A 17,585-nucleotide genomic window follows, 5' to 3' on the forward strand; every position below is an offset into this window, starting at 1 on the left:
GACCAGGACCCTAGTCGAGCACTTCCAGTCCCCTGGCAGACCCACGTACAGCCACACCAGTTCTTGAGCTGCAAACCTTGCATTCATATAGCCCGGTTTCAGTTCCACAGGAAGGGCAACTGTGGCTTCAGCGTGTCAGAAGGCCGCCGAGACGGTTCAGGGATCGAGGTCGAGGAACTTTGTGAAGGGGGAGCAGTGTAGCAAGTCTAGAGACTGTTTATCTTCAATATGATCTAGATGCATGTATTTTCTTTCATGTGTTATGTGTTCTGGTTGTGTGGGGCTTTAAGGAATGGGCTGTTCTTCTAAAGAACGAGCCTGCGCAGGTATGCGTGGGAGAAAGGGGAGTTCGAGAGTTTGTGGTTCGCTGGACTGTGTGAGGCTGGACTGTACGTAAGGGATACAGTCCTCCGCTCCGCGTCAGGGTCCTGATCAGCCTGTCGGGCTTGTATTCGCTATAACAACCGCCTCGCTCTACATTATCCCGCTTATTACATGGCTACCCACCAAATAAATAAAAAATTTGACACAAAATATTGATTTAAAAAGGAGTTTATTGATTTAAGTATTGCTTCCGCTAAAGAAAATAGTCCGTTCCGTCTCTACGGTTAGAATCCTGCGTCCTTAGCAACGCTCTGTTTTTCATGGCAACGGTGTGCTATACTCAGCAGTGGTCTGATATCAAGAAATAACACACCCCATTCTACATTAGAATTCAACCAAGCCATGTAATAAATAAATATATTTCACACCCCAGACTATACAATTGACTCAGATTTCACAGTTATCTGAGGTGTTTGATGTGTATATAATGTATTGTTTACTGCATTTGACCTGTTATGGATGCATTTATGTTTGTTGATTGTAACACGCTTTGAGCTTGGGAAACAATATATAAATAAACTATTATTATTATTATGAGCTGAAGCAGTAAATCAAGGTCTTGAGCAGTTAGGCTGGTGTGATGGAGCGAGGTGGAGCCGTATCAGAGCAGTACTAACAAAACAATGACATTTTTTATAATCATTTAATTTTTTAAAAATGATAAACATACATATATATATGCTAGTCTGTGCAAGTCATTGTCTGATCTCCCAACACTGATGTGCTGAGATGAGAGTTGAGTCCTCCTATAGAGTGGCGAAGTGCAGTCTGAGGTTCTTCAGGATCTGCTGAGTGTCCACATGTTCAGGGAACGCATCCTCAGACCTCTGAGCGGCCGTGTAACTGTTCTGGAGATCTCCGACCTTCAGGAACAAACAAACAGCATTAGACACACACATTTATTTAGCTGGAAATACACTTCAGGGGCCGTATTCACAAAGAATTTTAAGGCTAAAAGTAGCTCCTAAATGGCGAATTTAGGAGCAACTCCTAAAAATAATGGGCGTGGCACTCCTAACTTTAGGATTCCTAATTTTTTTGACTAAGAGTAATTCACGAAGCATTTTAGCCCTAAAAGTAGCACCTAAGCCTGGGACAGCTTAAAAGAAGTCGAGAGGACTCCTAACTCACTAAGACCTTCACAAAACGCTTTTGTGGCATTTCACGTTGCGATGTTCTGAAATGCGTATGCGGCGGCTACAGGAGCTTCCCATCGCGAGGAACAATTCTGCATTGTAGGCATAACTAGGGATGCAATAACGCCACCAACAACAACCAAAACTAGGCTACTCATTACATGTAAACTAACTGTAACGTTTCATTGTGAATCAAATTAAAATGTTCTTCTCTTTGCAAACGTAGGCAGAGGCATATAGTGACAGATTAATTCAATAATGTTGCAAAGATATTGCATCAATCCATATGTTTCATTAGGCTATAGGCTATTTTTTTGCCTTACTCTTTATTCATTTAGGCTATTTATTCAGTTATTCATCATCTTCCGTCCTTCGCACTACTTGTGTAGACCTGTCACCTGTCACTCATCATCGTAGGGGAGGGGTTTGAATCATTCCCGCGTTACAATCATCAGCCAATCAAGGTGGTCACTTCAGTCAAGCTCGTGCATGAGTAATGACGTCATCCATAGCAACGAAGACTCACTCTTAGTTTAGGTGTTGTCATTTTTCTTTACTAAGAGTAGGTCTGAAAGGCGTTGTGAATAACTTTTAAGAGAAAACTCCTAGCTAAAATCTTTTAGTGCGATTTAGGAGTACTCCTAGTGGTAAGATAAAATGCTTTGTGAATACGGCCCCAGAACTATTGTACATTAGGACTGTAAATATGGCTTTATTTTTGTTGTTTCAATTAGTAATACTTAATTATAACTAAAGATAATAAAAAATAATGGAGAAGGCATGTTCTCATAAAACAATGACAGAGTAACACACATCAGAATAACACAGTAACACACATCAGAGTAACACACATCAGAGTAACACAGTAACACACATCAGAGTAACACAGTAACACACATCAGAGTAACACAGTAACACACATCAGAGTAACACAGAGTGACACAGTAACACACATCACAGCAACACACATCAGAGTAACACAGTAACACACATCAGAGTAACACACATCAGAGTAACACAGTAACACACATCAGAGTAACACACATCAGAGTAACACAGTAACACACATCAGAGTAACACACATCAGAATAACACAGTAACACACATCAGAGTAACACACATCAGAGTAACACAGTAACACACATCAGAGTAACACAGAGTGACACAGTAACACACATCACAGCAACACACATCAGAGTAACACACATCAGAGTAACACAGAGGGCCCTATCTTGCACCCAGCGCAATTGACTTTGTACACCGACGCATGTATCATTCCTATTTTGCACCTGCGCAAAGCGCGTTTTTCCCTCCACAGAAGCACGTCGCTAAACTAGGGAATGAACTTGCGCTCCCTAGGCGGTTCAGCGCAAAAAAGGAGGCGTGTTCCGGCGCAAACGTTCCTTCATGCTATTTTGCAGGTTTAGAAAACAGTTGCGCCACTAACCAGGAAAAAATAGTTTAAAGTCAGTGGCGCGTTGCGCATGTTATTCATATGCTATTTTAAGGGCGCATGCTTGGCCATAATCAATGTAGCGTGTGCACAACGCGCATACACTTTGATTCTCTCATCTACACAGAAGCAGCAGTTTTCATTTTTGCAAATCATACATTATTACGATAGATAGATAGATAGATAGATAGACAATTTATTATAAAAGCATACATCTAGCTTACACATTTACCCAAATTATCATACGCCTTTTTAACCGAAGTTAATTTGGGTGGGTTTCTCCATCCCCAACGTCCCTGACGAGAGCGTTGCTCTCCTCGGCTGTGAACCGATCCTGGCGCGCGCCTGGCAAATCCGCCGTTATAATAGGAATCCGCTATAGAACAAGCGCGTCTGCTCTTAAAGGGAATGTGAGATGACGCTCTGATTGGTTTATTTCACGTTACGCCCAAACCACACCTATGAATAATGAAGCTACTTCAGACCAACACATTTTAGATTTGCGCCTGGCGCAAGAGTCATTTATCCCGCCGGGAAAATAGCAACAGCGCCAAGACCCGCCCACAAAGTTACTTGCGCTTTGACACTTGCGTTTCAGATCGTTAAAATAGGGCCCATAGTGACACAGTAACACACATCAGAGTAACACACATAGAGTAACAGATCAGAGTAACACACAGTAACACACATCAGAGTAACACAGAGTAACACACATAGAGTAACAGATCAGAGTAACACACATAGAGTAACAGATCAGAGTAACACACAGTAACACACATCAGAGTAACACAGAGTAACACACATAGAGTAACAGATCAGAGTAACACACACAGAGTAACAGATCAGAGTAACACACAGTAACACACATCAGAGTAACACACATCAGAGTAACACACACCAGAGTAACACAGAGTAACACACATAGAGTAACAGATCAGAGTAACACACAGTAACACACATCAGAGTAACAGTAACACACATCAGAGTAACACAGTAACACACATCAGAGTAACACATCAGAGTAACACACATCCGAGTAACACACATTAGAGTAACACACATCCGAGTAACACAGTAACACACATCAGAGTAACACATAGAGTAACACACATCAGAGTAACACACATCAGAGTAACACACATCAGAGTAACAGACATCAGAGTAACACATCAGAGTAACACACAGTAACACACATCAGAGTAACACATCAGAGTAACACACAGTAACACACATCAGAGTAACAGACATCAGAGTAACACATCAGAGTAACACAGTAACACACATCAGAGTAACACACATCAGAGTAACACATCAGAGTAACACATCAGAGTAACACAGAGTGACACAGTAACACACATCAGAGTAACACACATCAGAGTAACACAGAGTGACACAGTAACACACATCAGAGTAACACAGAGTAACACACATAGAGTAACAGATCAGAGTAACACACTTTAGAGTAACACACATCAGAGTAACACAGAGTAACACACATAGAGTAAAAGATCAGAGTAACACACAGTAACACACATCAGAGTAACACAGTAACACACATCAGAGTAACACACATTAGAGTAACACACAGTAACACACATCAGAGTAACACACATCAGAGTAACACAGAGTAACACACATCAGAGTAACACACATCAGAGTAACAGACATCACAGTAACACACATCAGAGTAACAGACATCAGAGTAACACACATAGAGTAACAGATCAGAGTAACACACAGTAACACACATCAGAGTAACAGTAACACACATCAGAGTAACACACATCAGAGTAACACACATCAGAGTAACACACATCAGAGTAACACACAGTAACACACATCAGAGTAACACACATCAGAGTAACAGACATCAGAGTAACACATCAGAGTAACACACAGTAATACACATCAGAGTAACACACATCAGAGTAACAGACATCAGAGTAACACATCAGAGTAACACATCAGAGTAACACAGAGTAACACACATCAGAGTAACACACATAGAGTAACAGATCAGAGTAACACACAGTAACACACATCAGAGTAACACACATCAGAGTAACACACATTAGAGTAACACACAGTAACACACATCAGAGTAACAGACATCAGAGTAACACATCAGAGTAACACAGAGTAACACACATCAGAGTAACACACATCAGAGTAACACAGAGTAACACACATCAGAGTAACACACATCAGAGTAACACACATCAGAGTAACACACACACCAGAGTAACATGCATCAGAGTAACACTCACCAGAGTAACATACATCAGAGTAACACACATCAGAGTAACACAGAGTAACACACACCAGAGTAACACACACCAGAGTAACACACATCAGAGTAACATACATCAGAGTAACACACACACCAGAGTAACACGCATCAGAGTAACACTCACCAGAGTAACATACATCAGAGTAACACACACACCAGAGTAACACGCATCAGAGTAACACACATCAGAGTAACATACATCAGAGTAACACACACACCAGAGTAACACGCATCAGAGTAACACTCACCAGAGTAACACACACCAGAGTAACTCACAGAGTAACACACACACCAGAGTAACACGCATCAGAGTAACACACACCAGAGTAACACACATCAGAGTAACACACCAGAGTAACACACATCACAGTAATACACACCAGAGTAACACACACCAGAGTAACACACATCAGAGTAACACACACCAGAGTAACACACAGAGTAACACACACACCGGAGTAACACGCATCAGAGTAACACACATCAGAGTAACACACACCAGAGTAACACTCAGAGTAACACTCAGAGTAACACACATCAGACTAACACACATCAGAGTAACAGAGTAACACACATCAGAGTAACACAGAGTAACACACATCAGACTAACACACATCAGAGTAACACACATCAGAGTAACACATAGAGTAACACATAGAGTAACACACATCAGACTAACACACATCAGAGTAACACACATCAGAGTAACACACATCAGACTAACACACATCAGAGTAACACACACCAGAGTAACACACAGAGTAACACACACCAGAGTAACACACACACCAGAGTAACACGCATCAGAGTAACACACACCAGAGTAACACACACCAGAGTAACACACACACACCAGAGTAACACGCATCAGAGTAACACACACCAGACTAACACACATCAGAGTAACACTCACCAGAGTAACACACACCAGAGTAACACACAGAGTAACACACACCAGAGTAACACACATCAGAGTAACGCACATCAGAGTAACACAGAGTAACACACACCAGAGTAACACACATCAGAGTAACACACATCAGAGTAACACACATCAGAGTAACACACATCAGAGTAACACACAGAGTAACACACATCAGAGTAACACAGAGTAACACACATCAGACTAACACACATCAGAGTAACACACATCACAGTAACACATAGAGTAACACACATCAGACTAACACATCAGAGTAACACAGAGTAACACACATCAGAGTAACACATAGAGTAACACATAGAGTAACACACATCAGACTAACGCACATCAGAGTAACACACATCAGAGTAACACACACACCAGAGTAACACACGCATCAGAGTAACACTCACCAGAGTAACACACACCAGAGTAACACACACCAGAGTAACACACACACCAGAGTAACACACACACCAGAGTAACACGCATCAGAGTAACACACATCAGAGTAACACACACCAGAGTAACACACACCAGAGTAACACACACCAGAGTAACACACACACCAGAGTAACACGCATCAGAGTAACACACACCAGACTAACACACATCAGAGTAACACACACCAGAGTAACACACACCAGAGTAACAAACACCAGAGTAACACACAGAGTAACACACACCAGAGTAACACACACACCAGAGTAACACACATCAGAGTAACACACATCAGAGTAACACACACCAGAGTAACACACACCAGAGTAACACACACCAGAGTAACACACATCAGAGTAACACACATCAGAGTAACACAGAGTAACACACATCAGAGTAACACACATCACAGTAACACATAGAGTAACACACATCAGACTAACACACATCAGAGTAACACACACAGAGTAACACACATCACAGTAACACACACCAGAGTCACACACATCACAGTAACACACATCACAGTAACACACACCAGAGTAACACACATCACAGTAACACACATCACAGTAACACACATCACAGTAACACACAGAGTAACACACATCAGAGTAACACATAGAGTAACACGCATCAGAGTAACACAGAGTAACACGCATCAGAGTAACACACATCACAGTAACACACAGAGTAACACACATCACAGTAACACACATCACAGTAACACACACCAGAGTAACACACATCACAGTAACACACATCACAGTAACACACATCACAGTAACACACAGAGTAACACACATCAGAGTAACACACATCAGACTAACACACATCAGAGTAACACAGAGTAACACACATCAGAGTAACACACATCAGAGTAACACATAGAGTAACACATCACAGTAACACACATCAGAGTAACACACATCAGAGTAACACAGAGTAACACACATCAGACTAACACACATCAGAGTAACACAGAGTAACACGCATCAGAGTAACACACATCAGACTAACACACATCAGACTAACACACATCAGAGTAACACAGAGTAACACGCATCAGAGTAACACACATCACAGTAACACACAGAGTAACACACACAGAGTAACACACATCAGAGTAACACACATCAGAGTAACACACACCAGACTAACACACATCAGAGTAACACACATCACAGTAACACACAGAGTAACACACACAGAGTAACACACATCAGACTAACACACATCAGAGTAACACACATCACAGTAACACACAGAGTAACACACACAGAGTAACACACATCAGAGTAACACACCTCACAGTAACACATCAAGAGTCGCAAGTCGTACCTTCTCAGAGAGTGTGGCGAAGTTAAAGTGTGGCTCGTACATGTGAGGAGACAGTGCAGCAGCCGTTTGCAGGAAAGCCTTCGCCTGGGACAACACACAAGTCAAGTTACAGCGCTGTTCAATCCTGATACAACACAAGTCTTCGCTTGGTCTCACTCACTCGGATCTACCTCATTATTGTACAAGTGTAGAAACATTAGGAAACAAGTAATATGCCGTTAAATCTCATTATTCATGTATCATACACTAGAGTTGTGTGTGTGTGGGGGTGAATCACATAGACATAATAATTTCCCATAACTCTCATAATGAGAATTGAGAACAATGTCTGCTTGGTGTGCTGCTTGGGGCTGTGCAAATCACCACACAACTGAAGACAGGTCTCGGGGAATTACCTTTCACAAGCAAGACTGAGCATTTGCTTCTGGTTGTATTTGGTCATGATATAATTAGTAGTAGTAACGTTAGTTGGCCACCGGAGTCAGTCAGACTAAAATCGCTATTGATACATAAATGCTTGTGTGACAGTGACAGGATGTCCATCTTTAGACATACGGCCGATGCGTAGTAAGCCATACTCAGGGTATTTTTATTATATATATATATATATATATATATATATATATATATATATATATATATATATACAGTGCAATGCATAAGTGAATACACCCATGCTAAAGTTGACTAAAAAGAGGAATAAAAAATCATATTTTGGAAATTGAACTTAATGCCTTAATTAAAAAAATTAGGAAAAATCCAACCTTTAAGGACACCAATTTTCTTTGTGAATGAATAATGTATCGTAAATAAATAAATGTTCTTCCTTAAAATACATGGTGCATAAGTGAGTACACCCCTATGTTAAATTCCCATAGAGGCAGGCAGATTTTTATTTTTAAGTATTTTTTATTTATTTTTTTAGGATACTATGCATCCTGATAAAGTTCCCTTGGCCTTTGGAATTAAAATAGCCCCACATCATCACATAGCCTTCACCATACCTAGAGATTGGCATGGTTTTATTTCAGTTAGCCTAAAAGCTAGTTTGATTTGCATTGAGAGATGATCTTATGGAAAGTACCCCATGCCAATATCTAGGTATGGTGAATGCTCTGAAAAAACAAACTCCATCCACTGGTCCCTTAATGCTGGGTTCTTTGGGAATCTGTGCAGGGTTGTCTTGCCCTGGCAACCAAAAACCCACTTCTTTGGTGACATTGACTTCCCTAAAACCGAGCAGAGCGCTTGGATGAGGTACTGCTTTCGCTCTCTTCTCTGTCTGGTCTACGAGTGCGCGCGCGCCCGCGGAGAAGTGCCCTTAGGACCCATATAAGGAAATTCCGCTACATCTGACGTCACGAAGACCCATACTCGAAAAAAACTTTCTGAAACTTGTGACAAACCGGAAGGACAATTTTTGGCACAGAAATACTCCTTCAAACGTACAATTTAGTTTTTGAAACTTTGTCCATGTTTAACATGGGAATCCAACTCTTTACCAGTGTAAAAAACTCAGCATGCATGAAATAGCATTTCACCCCCCCTTTAATAATTCATTTTTTTTTCTCATACTAATGACACATGTAAGTTTGTTTGTGTGGAAAGCCCGCTTTTATTAAGCAACTGTAGGAAGGCATTCGGAAATGTCAACAGGATGAGTGCATCAGCGTGCACGGAGCAACAAGCACACTTAACACAGGCGCGCACGCACGTGTTTCGTTGTCACGGCTACATAAACAAATTTGCGCACACAGGAAGACAGATGTTATGGTAAAATTTTACATGTATTTTAATCACAAAAAAGAATGTTTGCATCAAGTGAAAGCATCAGGCACATTGGCTAACGTTACCTACATAATAAGCTGTTTTAAATTTAAAATGTTCAATGCCTTATCGTGCTGATGTGACCGAGCCCGACCCGAACCCGAACATAATCTCTAAATATCTGTCTGAACCCGGCCCGGCCCATCGGGTCCCGTCGGGCTCGGGTCGGGTATCCATCCTCTAATGTGTGTGTGTGTGTGTGTGGTAATGCATGTATGTGTGTGTGTGAGTGTGTGTGTGTGTGTGTGTGTGTGTGTGTGTGTGTGGGTGGGGGAGTAGTGTGTGTGTGTGGTAATGTGTGTGTGTGTACACATGTGTGTGTGTGTGTGTGTGTGTGTGTTTGTGTGTGTGGTAGTGTGTGTGTGTGTGGTAGTGTGTGTGTGTGTGTGTGTGTGTGTGTGTGTATGTGTGTGTGTTTGTGTATGTGTGTGTGTGTGTGTGTGTGTGTGTGTGTGAGTGGTAGTGTGTGTGAGTGGTAGTGTGTGTGTGTGTGTGGGTGGGTGTGTGTGTGTGGTAGTGTGTGTGTGTGTGTGTGTGTGTGTGTATGTATGTATGTGTGTGTGTGTGTGTGTGTGTGTGTGTGTGTGGTAGTGTGTGTGGTATTGTGTGTGTGTGTGTGTATGTGTGTGTGTGTGTGTGTGTGTGTGTGTGTGTGTGTGTGTATGTGTGTGTATGAGACGGTTAGGGAAGACTAAACTGACCTGCTCGATTCGGCCTTTCCGTAGCTCTAACACAGCCAGGTTATTGTAAGCTTCTCCATGGTTGTTGTTGAAAGCCAAGGCCAGTTTGAAGCACTGGTAAGCCAGAGTCAAGTCACCAATGCCCTGCGCAACACAGAAAAGACAAACATTTACATGATTAATAACTTGGCTCGTGGAATCAGATTATCCAAATGTTTCAGTAACACTTTATTTTTAGGTGACGTAGTTACTACACATATACTAGTCTAGTAATAACAGTAAATTGTGCATAATTTCAAGTAACTAAACCAAACCCTAACCGTAACAAGTACATGTAGGTAATCATTATACTCAGTACAATGTAACTACGTCACCTTCAAATAAAGTGTATCCAATGCTTCTGCTTTTGGGCACAATAGCAACATTTAATACTTTAACACTTTTCCTTCTCAATCAGTATGCTATTTTATTACAAACACAAACTTCTAATACAGCTGATAAAGACAATCTACAATAAAAGAGGGATAAAAAGTCATTATAGTTTGTTTGTAGAAGTATACCTATCTTTTGCTGCTCTATTAAATGTTTGGTTTCATTGAGTGAAATGATCTTAATCTCCTGACTCGATATGAATTACTAAGTGTGTAAATCACACGTTAGAGTAAGTCAGAGCTGCGATCACTCAGTCCTCGGGCCAGGGATTGTTTCGGCCAGGCTCTTCCTCGTCTGCAGACTGTCACACACGTGACCTAAAGCCTGTGTGAGTGTTTCTGCTCACCACTGCAACGTGTCCCAGATTGTACCAGACATCGGCCTGCTCCTCGTCGCTGGACGCCAGGGCTAGTGCTCGCTCGAAGGAGGACAGCGTCATGTCGTACTGCTGGGCGTAGAAGCAGCACAAGCCCAGGTTATTATACAGCTGGCAGTTAAACACCCCCATCTGCAGCAGACGCCTGGAGACAACACACAGAGGCTCACACTTTACTGTTTACCTGCACACTTTACTGTTTACCTCACACTTTACTGTTTACCTGCACACTTTACTGTTTACCTACACACTTTACTGTTTACCTGCACACTTTACTGTTTACCTGCACACTTTACTGTTTACCTTCACACTTTACTGTTTACCTGCACACTTTACTGTTTACCTGCACACTTTACTGTTTACCTCCACACTTTACTGTTTACCTGCACACTTTACTGTTTACCTGCACACTTTACTGTTTACCTGCACACTTTACTGTTTACCTGCACACTTTACTGTTTACCTCACACTTTACTGTTTACCTGCACACTTTACTGTTTACCTGCACACTTTACTGTTTACCTCCACACTTTACTGTTTACCTGCACACTTTACTGTTTACCTCCACACTTTACTGTTTACCTGCACACTTTACTGTTTACCTGCACACTTTACTGTTTACCTGCACACTTTACTGTTTACCTGCACACTTTACTGTTTACCTCCACACTTTACTGTTTACCTGCACACTTTACTGTTTACCTGCACACTTTACTGTTTACCTGCACACTTTACTGTTTACCTCCACACTTTACTGTTTACCTGCACACTTTACTGTTTACCTGCACACTTTACTGTTTACCTGCACACTTTACTGTTTACCTCCACACTTTACTGTTTACCTGCACACTTTACTGTTTACCTGCACACTTTACTGTTTACCTGCACACTTTACTGTTTACCTGCACACTTTACTGTTTACCTGCACACTTTACTGTTTACCTGCACACTTTACTGTTTACCTCACACTTTACTGTTTACTGTTTACCTGCACACTTTACTGTTTACCTGCACACTTTACTGTTTACCTCCACACTTTACTGTTTACCTTCACACTTTACTGTTTACCTCCACACTTTACTGTTTACCTCCACACTTTACTGTTTACCTCCACACTTTACTGTTTACCTTCACACTTTACTGTTTACCTTCACACTTTACTGTTTACCTGCACACTTTACTGTTTACCTGCACACTTTACTGTTTACCTGCACACTTTACTGTTTACCTCCACACTTTACTGTTTACCTGCACACTTTACTGTTTACCTGCACACTTTACTGTTTACCTGCACACTTTACTGTTTACCTCCACACTTTACTGTTTACCTGCACACTTTACTGTTTACCTGCACACTTTACTGTTTACCTGCACACTTTACTGTTTACCTCCACACTTTACTGTTTACCTGCACACTTTACTGTTTACCTGCACACTTTACTGTTTACCTGCACACTTTACTGTTTACCTGCACACTTTACTGTTTACCTCACACTTTACTGTTTACCTGCACACTTTACTGTTTACCTGCACACTTTACTGTTTACCTCCACACTTTACTGTTTACCTTCACACTTTACTGTTTACCTCCACACTTTACTGTTTACCTCCACACTTTACTGTTTACCTCCACACTTTACTGTTTACCTGCACACTTTACTGTTTACCTCCACACTTTACTGTTTACCTCCACACTTTACTGTTTACCTTCACACTTTACTGTTTACCTCCACACTTTACTGTTTACCTTCACACTTTACTGTTTACCTTCACACTTTACTGTTTACCTCCACACTTTACTGTTTACCTGCACACTTTACTGTTTACCTGCACACTTTACTGTTTACCTGCACACTTTACTGTTTACCTCCACACTTTACTGTTTACCTGCACACTTTACTGTTTACCTGCACACTTTACTGTTTACCTGCACACTTTACTGTTTACCTCCACACTTTACTGTTTACCTTCACACTTTACTGTTTACCTTCACACTTTACTGTTTACCTGCACACTTTACTGTTTACCTTCACACTTTACTGTTTACCTGCACACTTTACTGTTTACCTGCACACTTTACTGTTTACGTTCACACTTTACTGTTTACCTCCACACTTTACTGTTTACCTGCACACTTTACTGTTTACCTGCACACTTTACTGTTTACCTGCACACTTTACTGTTTACCTTCACACTTTACTGTTTACCTGCACACTTTACTGTTTACCTTCACACTTTACTGTTTACCTTTACCTTCACACTTTACTGTTTACCTTCACACTTTACTGTTTACCTGCACACTTTACTGTTTACGTTCACACTTTACTGTTTACGTTCACACTTTACTGTTTACCTGCACACTTTACTGTTTACCTGCACACTTTACTGTTTACGTTCACACTTTACTGTTTACGTTCACACTTTACTGTTTACCTGCACACTTTACTGTTTACCTCCACACTTTACTGTTTACCTGCACACTTTACTGTTTACCTTCACACTTTACTGTTTACCTGCACACTTTACTGTTTACCTGCACACTTTACTGTTTACCTGCACTGTTTACTGTTTACCTGCACACTTTACTGTTTACCTTCACACTTTACTGTTTACCTCACACTTTACTGTTTACCTGCACACTTTACTGTTTACCTTCACACTTTACTGTTTACCTGCACACTTTACTGTTTACCTGCACACTTTACTGTTTACCTCCACACTTTACTGTTTACCTGCACACTTTACTGTTTACCTGCACACTTTACTGTTTACCTTCACACTTTACTGTTTACCTGCACACTTTACTGTTTACCTTCACACTTTACTGTTTACCTCCACACTTTACTGTTTACCTGCACACTTTACTGTTTACCTGCACACTTTACTGTTTACCTGCACACTTTACTGTTTACCTGCACACTTTACTGTTTACCTGCACACTTTACTGTTTACCTGCACACTTTACTGTTTACCTCCACACTTTACTGTTTACCTGCACACTTTACTGTTTACCTGCACACTTTACTGTTTACCTCCACACTTTACTGTTTACCTGCACACTTTACTGTTTACCTGCACACTTTACTGTTTACCTGCACACTTTACTGTTTACCTGCACACTTTACTGTTTACCTTCACACTTTACTGTTTACCTGCACACTTTACTGTTTACCTTCACACTTTACTGTTTACCTGCACACTTTACTGTTTACCTGCACACTTTACTGTTTACCTTCACACTTTACTGTTTACCTTCACACTTTACTGTTTACCTGCACTGTTTACTGTTAACCTGCACACTTTACTGTTTACCTGCACACTTTACTGTTTACCTTCACACTTTACTGTTTACCTCCACACTTTACTGTTTACCTGCACACTTTACTGTTTACCTTCACACTTTACTGTTTACCTTCACACTTTACTGTTTACCTGCACACTTTACTGTTTACCTGCACTGTTTACTGTTAACCTGCACACTTTACTGTTTACCTTCACACTTTACTGTTTACCTCACACTTTACTGTTTACCTGCACACTTTACTGTTTACCTTCACACTTTACTGTTTACCTTCACACTTTACTGTTTACCTGCACACTTTACTGTTTACCTGCACTGTTTACTGTTAACCTGCACACTTTACTGTTAAACTGCACACTTTACTGTTTACCTGCACACTTTACTGTTTACCTGCACCGTTTACTGTTTACCTGCACACTTTACTGTTTACCTTCACACTTTACTGTTTACCTTCACACTTTACTGTTTACCTGCACACTTTACTGTTTACCTCCACACTTTACTGTTTACCTGCACTGTTTACTGTTTACCTCCACACTTTACTGTTTACCTGCACACTTTACTGTTTACCTTCACACTTTACTGTTTACCTTCACACTTTACTGTTTACCTGCACACTTTACTGTTTACCTGCACTGTTTACTGTTAACCTGCACACTTTACTGTTAAACTGCACACTTTACTGTTTACCTTCACACTTTACTGTTTACCTGCACACTTTACTGTTTACCTGCACACTTTACTGTTTACCTTCACACTTTACTGTTTACCTTCACACTTTACCTTCACACTTTACTGTTTACCTTCACACTTTACCTTCACACTTTACTGTTTACCTGCACACTTTACTGTTTACCTGCACACTTTACTGTTTACCTGCACACTGCACACTTTACTGTTTACCTTCACACTTTACTGTTTACCTCCACACTTTACTGTTTACCTGCACACTTTACTGTTTACCTTCACACTTTACTGTTTACCTTCACACTTTACTGTTTACCTTCACACTTTACCTTCACACTTTACTGTTTACCTGCACACTTTACTGTTTACCTGCACACTTTACTGTTTACCTTCACACTTTACTGTTTACCTGCACACTTTACTGTTTACCTTCACACTTTACTGTTTACCTTCACACTTTACCTTCACACTTTACTGTTTACCTGCACACTTTACTGTTTACCTGCACACTTTACTGTTTACCTGCACACTTTACTGTTTACCTCACACTTTACTGTTTACCTGCACACTTTACTGTTTACCTGCACACTTTACTGTTTACCTTCACACTTTACTGTTTACCTCCACACTTTACTGTTTACCTGCACACTTTACTGTTTACCTCCACACTTTACTGTTTACCTGCACACTTTACTGTTTACCTCACACTTTACTGTTTACCTGCACACTTTACTGTTTACCTGCACACTTTACTGTTTACCTTCACACTTTACTGTTTACCTGCACACTTTACTGTTTACCTTCACACTTTACTGTTTACCTGCACACTTTACTGTTTACCTGCACACTTTACTGTTTACCTTCACACTTTACTGTTTACCTCCACACTTTACTGTTTACCTGCACACTTTACTGTTTACCTGCACACTTTACTGTTTACCTGCACACTTACTGTTTACCTGCACACTTTACTGTTTACCTCCACACTTTACTGTTTACCTGCACACTTTACTGTTTACCTTCACACTTTACTGTTTACCTCCACACTTTACTGTTTACCTGCACACTTTACTGTTTACCTGCACACTTTACTGTTTACCTCCACACTTTACTGTTTACGTTCACACTTTACTGTTTACCTCCACACTTTACTGTTTACCTTCACACTTTACTGTTTACCTTCACACTTTACTGTTTACCTCCACACTTTACTGTTTACCTCCACACTTTACTGTTTACCTTCACACTTTACTGTTTACCTGCACACTTTACTGTTTACCTGCACACTTTACTGTTTACCTTCACACTTTACTGTTTACCTGCACACTTTACTGTTTACCTCCACACTTTACTGTTTACCTGCACACTTTACTGTTTACCTTCACACTTTACTGTTTACCTGCACACTTTACTGTTTACCTTCACACTTTACTGTTTACCTGCACACTTTACTGTTTACCTCCACACTTTACTGTTTACCTGCACACTTTACTGTTTACCTGCACACTTTACTGTTTACCTTCACACTTTACTGTTTACCTTCACACTTTACTGTTTACCTTCACACTTTACTGTTTACCTTCACACTTTACTGTTTACCTCCACACTTTACTGTTTACCTGCACACTTTACTGTTTACCTGCACACTTTACTGTTTACCTGCACACTTTACTGTTTACCTGCACACTTTACTGTTTACCTTCACACTTTACTGTTTACCTTCACACTTTACTGTTTACCTGCACACTTTACTGTTTACCTGCACACTTTACTGTTTACCTTCACACTTTACTGTTTACCTCCACACTTTACTGTTTACCTGCACACTTTACTGTTTACCTTCACACTTTACTGTTTACCTTCACACTTTACTGTTTACCTGCACACTTTACTGTTTACCTGCACACTTTACTGTTTACCTTCACACTTTACTGTTTACCTCCACACTTTACTGTTTACCTGCACACTTTACTGTTTACCTTCACACTTTACTGTTTACCTTCACACTTTACTGTTTACCTGCACACTTTACTGTTTACCTCCACACTTTACTGTTTACCTTCACACTTTACTGTTTACCTGCACACTTTACTGTTTACCTGCACACTTTACTGTTTACCTTCACACTTTACTGTTTACCTTCACACTTTACTGTTTACCTCCACACTTTACTGTTTACCTCCACACTTTACTGTTTACCTTCACACTTTACTGTTTACCTGCACACTTTACTGTTTACCTGCACACTTTACTGTTTACCTTCACACTTTACTGTTTACCTTCACACTTTACTGTTTACCTGCACACTTTACTGT

At 40.6% G+C, this 17,585-nt stretch overlaps 1 protein-coding gene across 2 annotated transcripts in view; it reads right to left on the minus strand.

The window, feature by feature from the left end:
• Positions 1-537: 537 nt before the first annotated feature.
• Positions 538-17,585, minus strand: part of ttc8 (tetratricopeptide repeat domain 8) — a 55,795-nt gene continuing 38,747 nt past the window's right edge. For both annotated transcript variants that reach the window (XM_079852700.1, XM_079852699.1), the window contains 4 exons: positions 11,253-11,427; positions 10,496-10,618; positions 7,968-8,051; positions 538-1,247 (listed from right to left, as the gene is read on the minus strand). In XM_079852700.1, the coding sequence (XP_079708826.1) occupies positions 1,131-1,247; positions 7,968-8,051; positions 10,496-10,618; positions 11,253-11,427 (499 nt within the window). In that variant the 3' untranslated portion in view covers positions 538-1,130. The remainder of the gene's footprint in view (positions 1,248-7,967; positions 8,052-10,495; positions 10,619-11,252; positions 11,428-17,585) is intronic.

The sequence above is a fragment of the Squalius cephalus genome (genome assembly GCF_949319135.1).
Source record: "Squalius cephalus genome assembly, chromosome: 20".
Classification (NCBI taxonomy): domain Eukaryota; kingdom Metazoa; phylum Chordata; class Actinopteri; order Cypriniformes; family Leuciscidae; genus Squalius; species Squalius cephalus.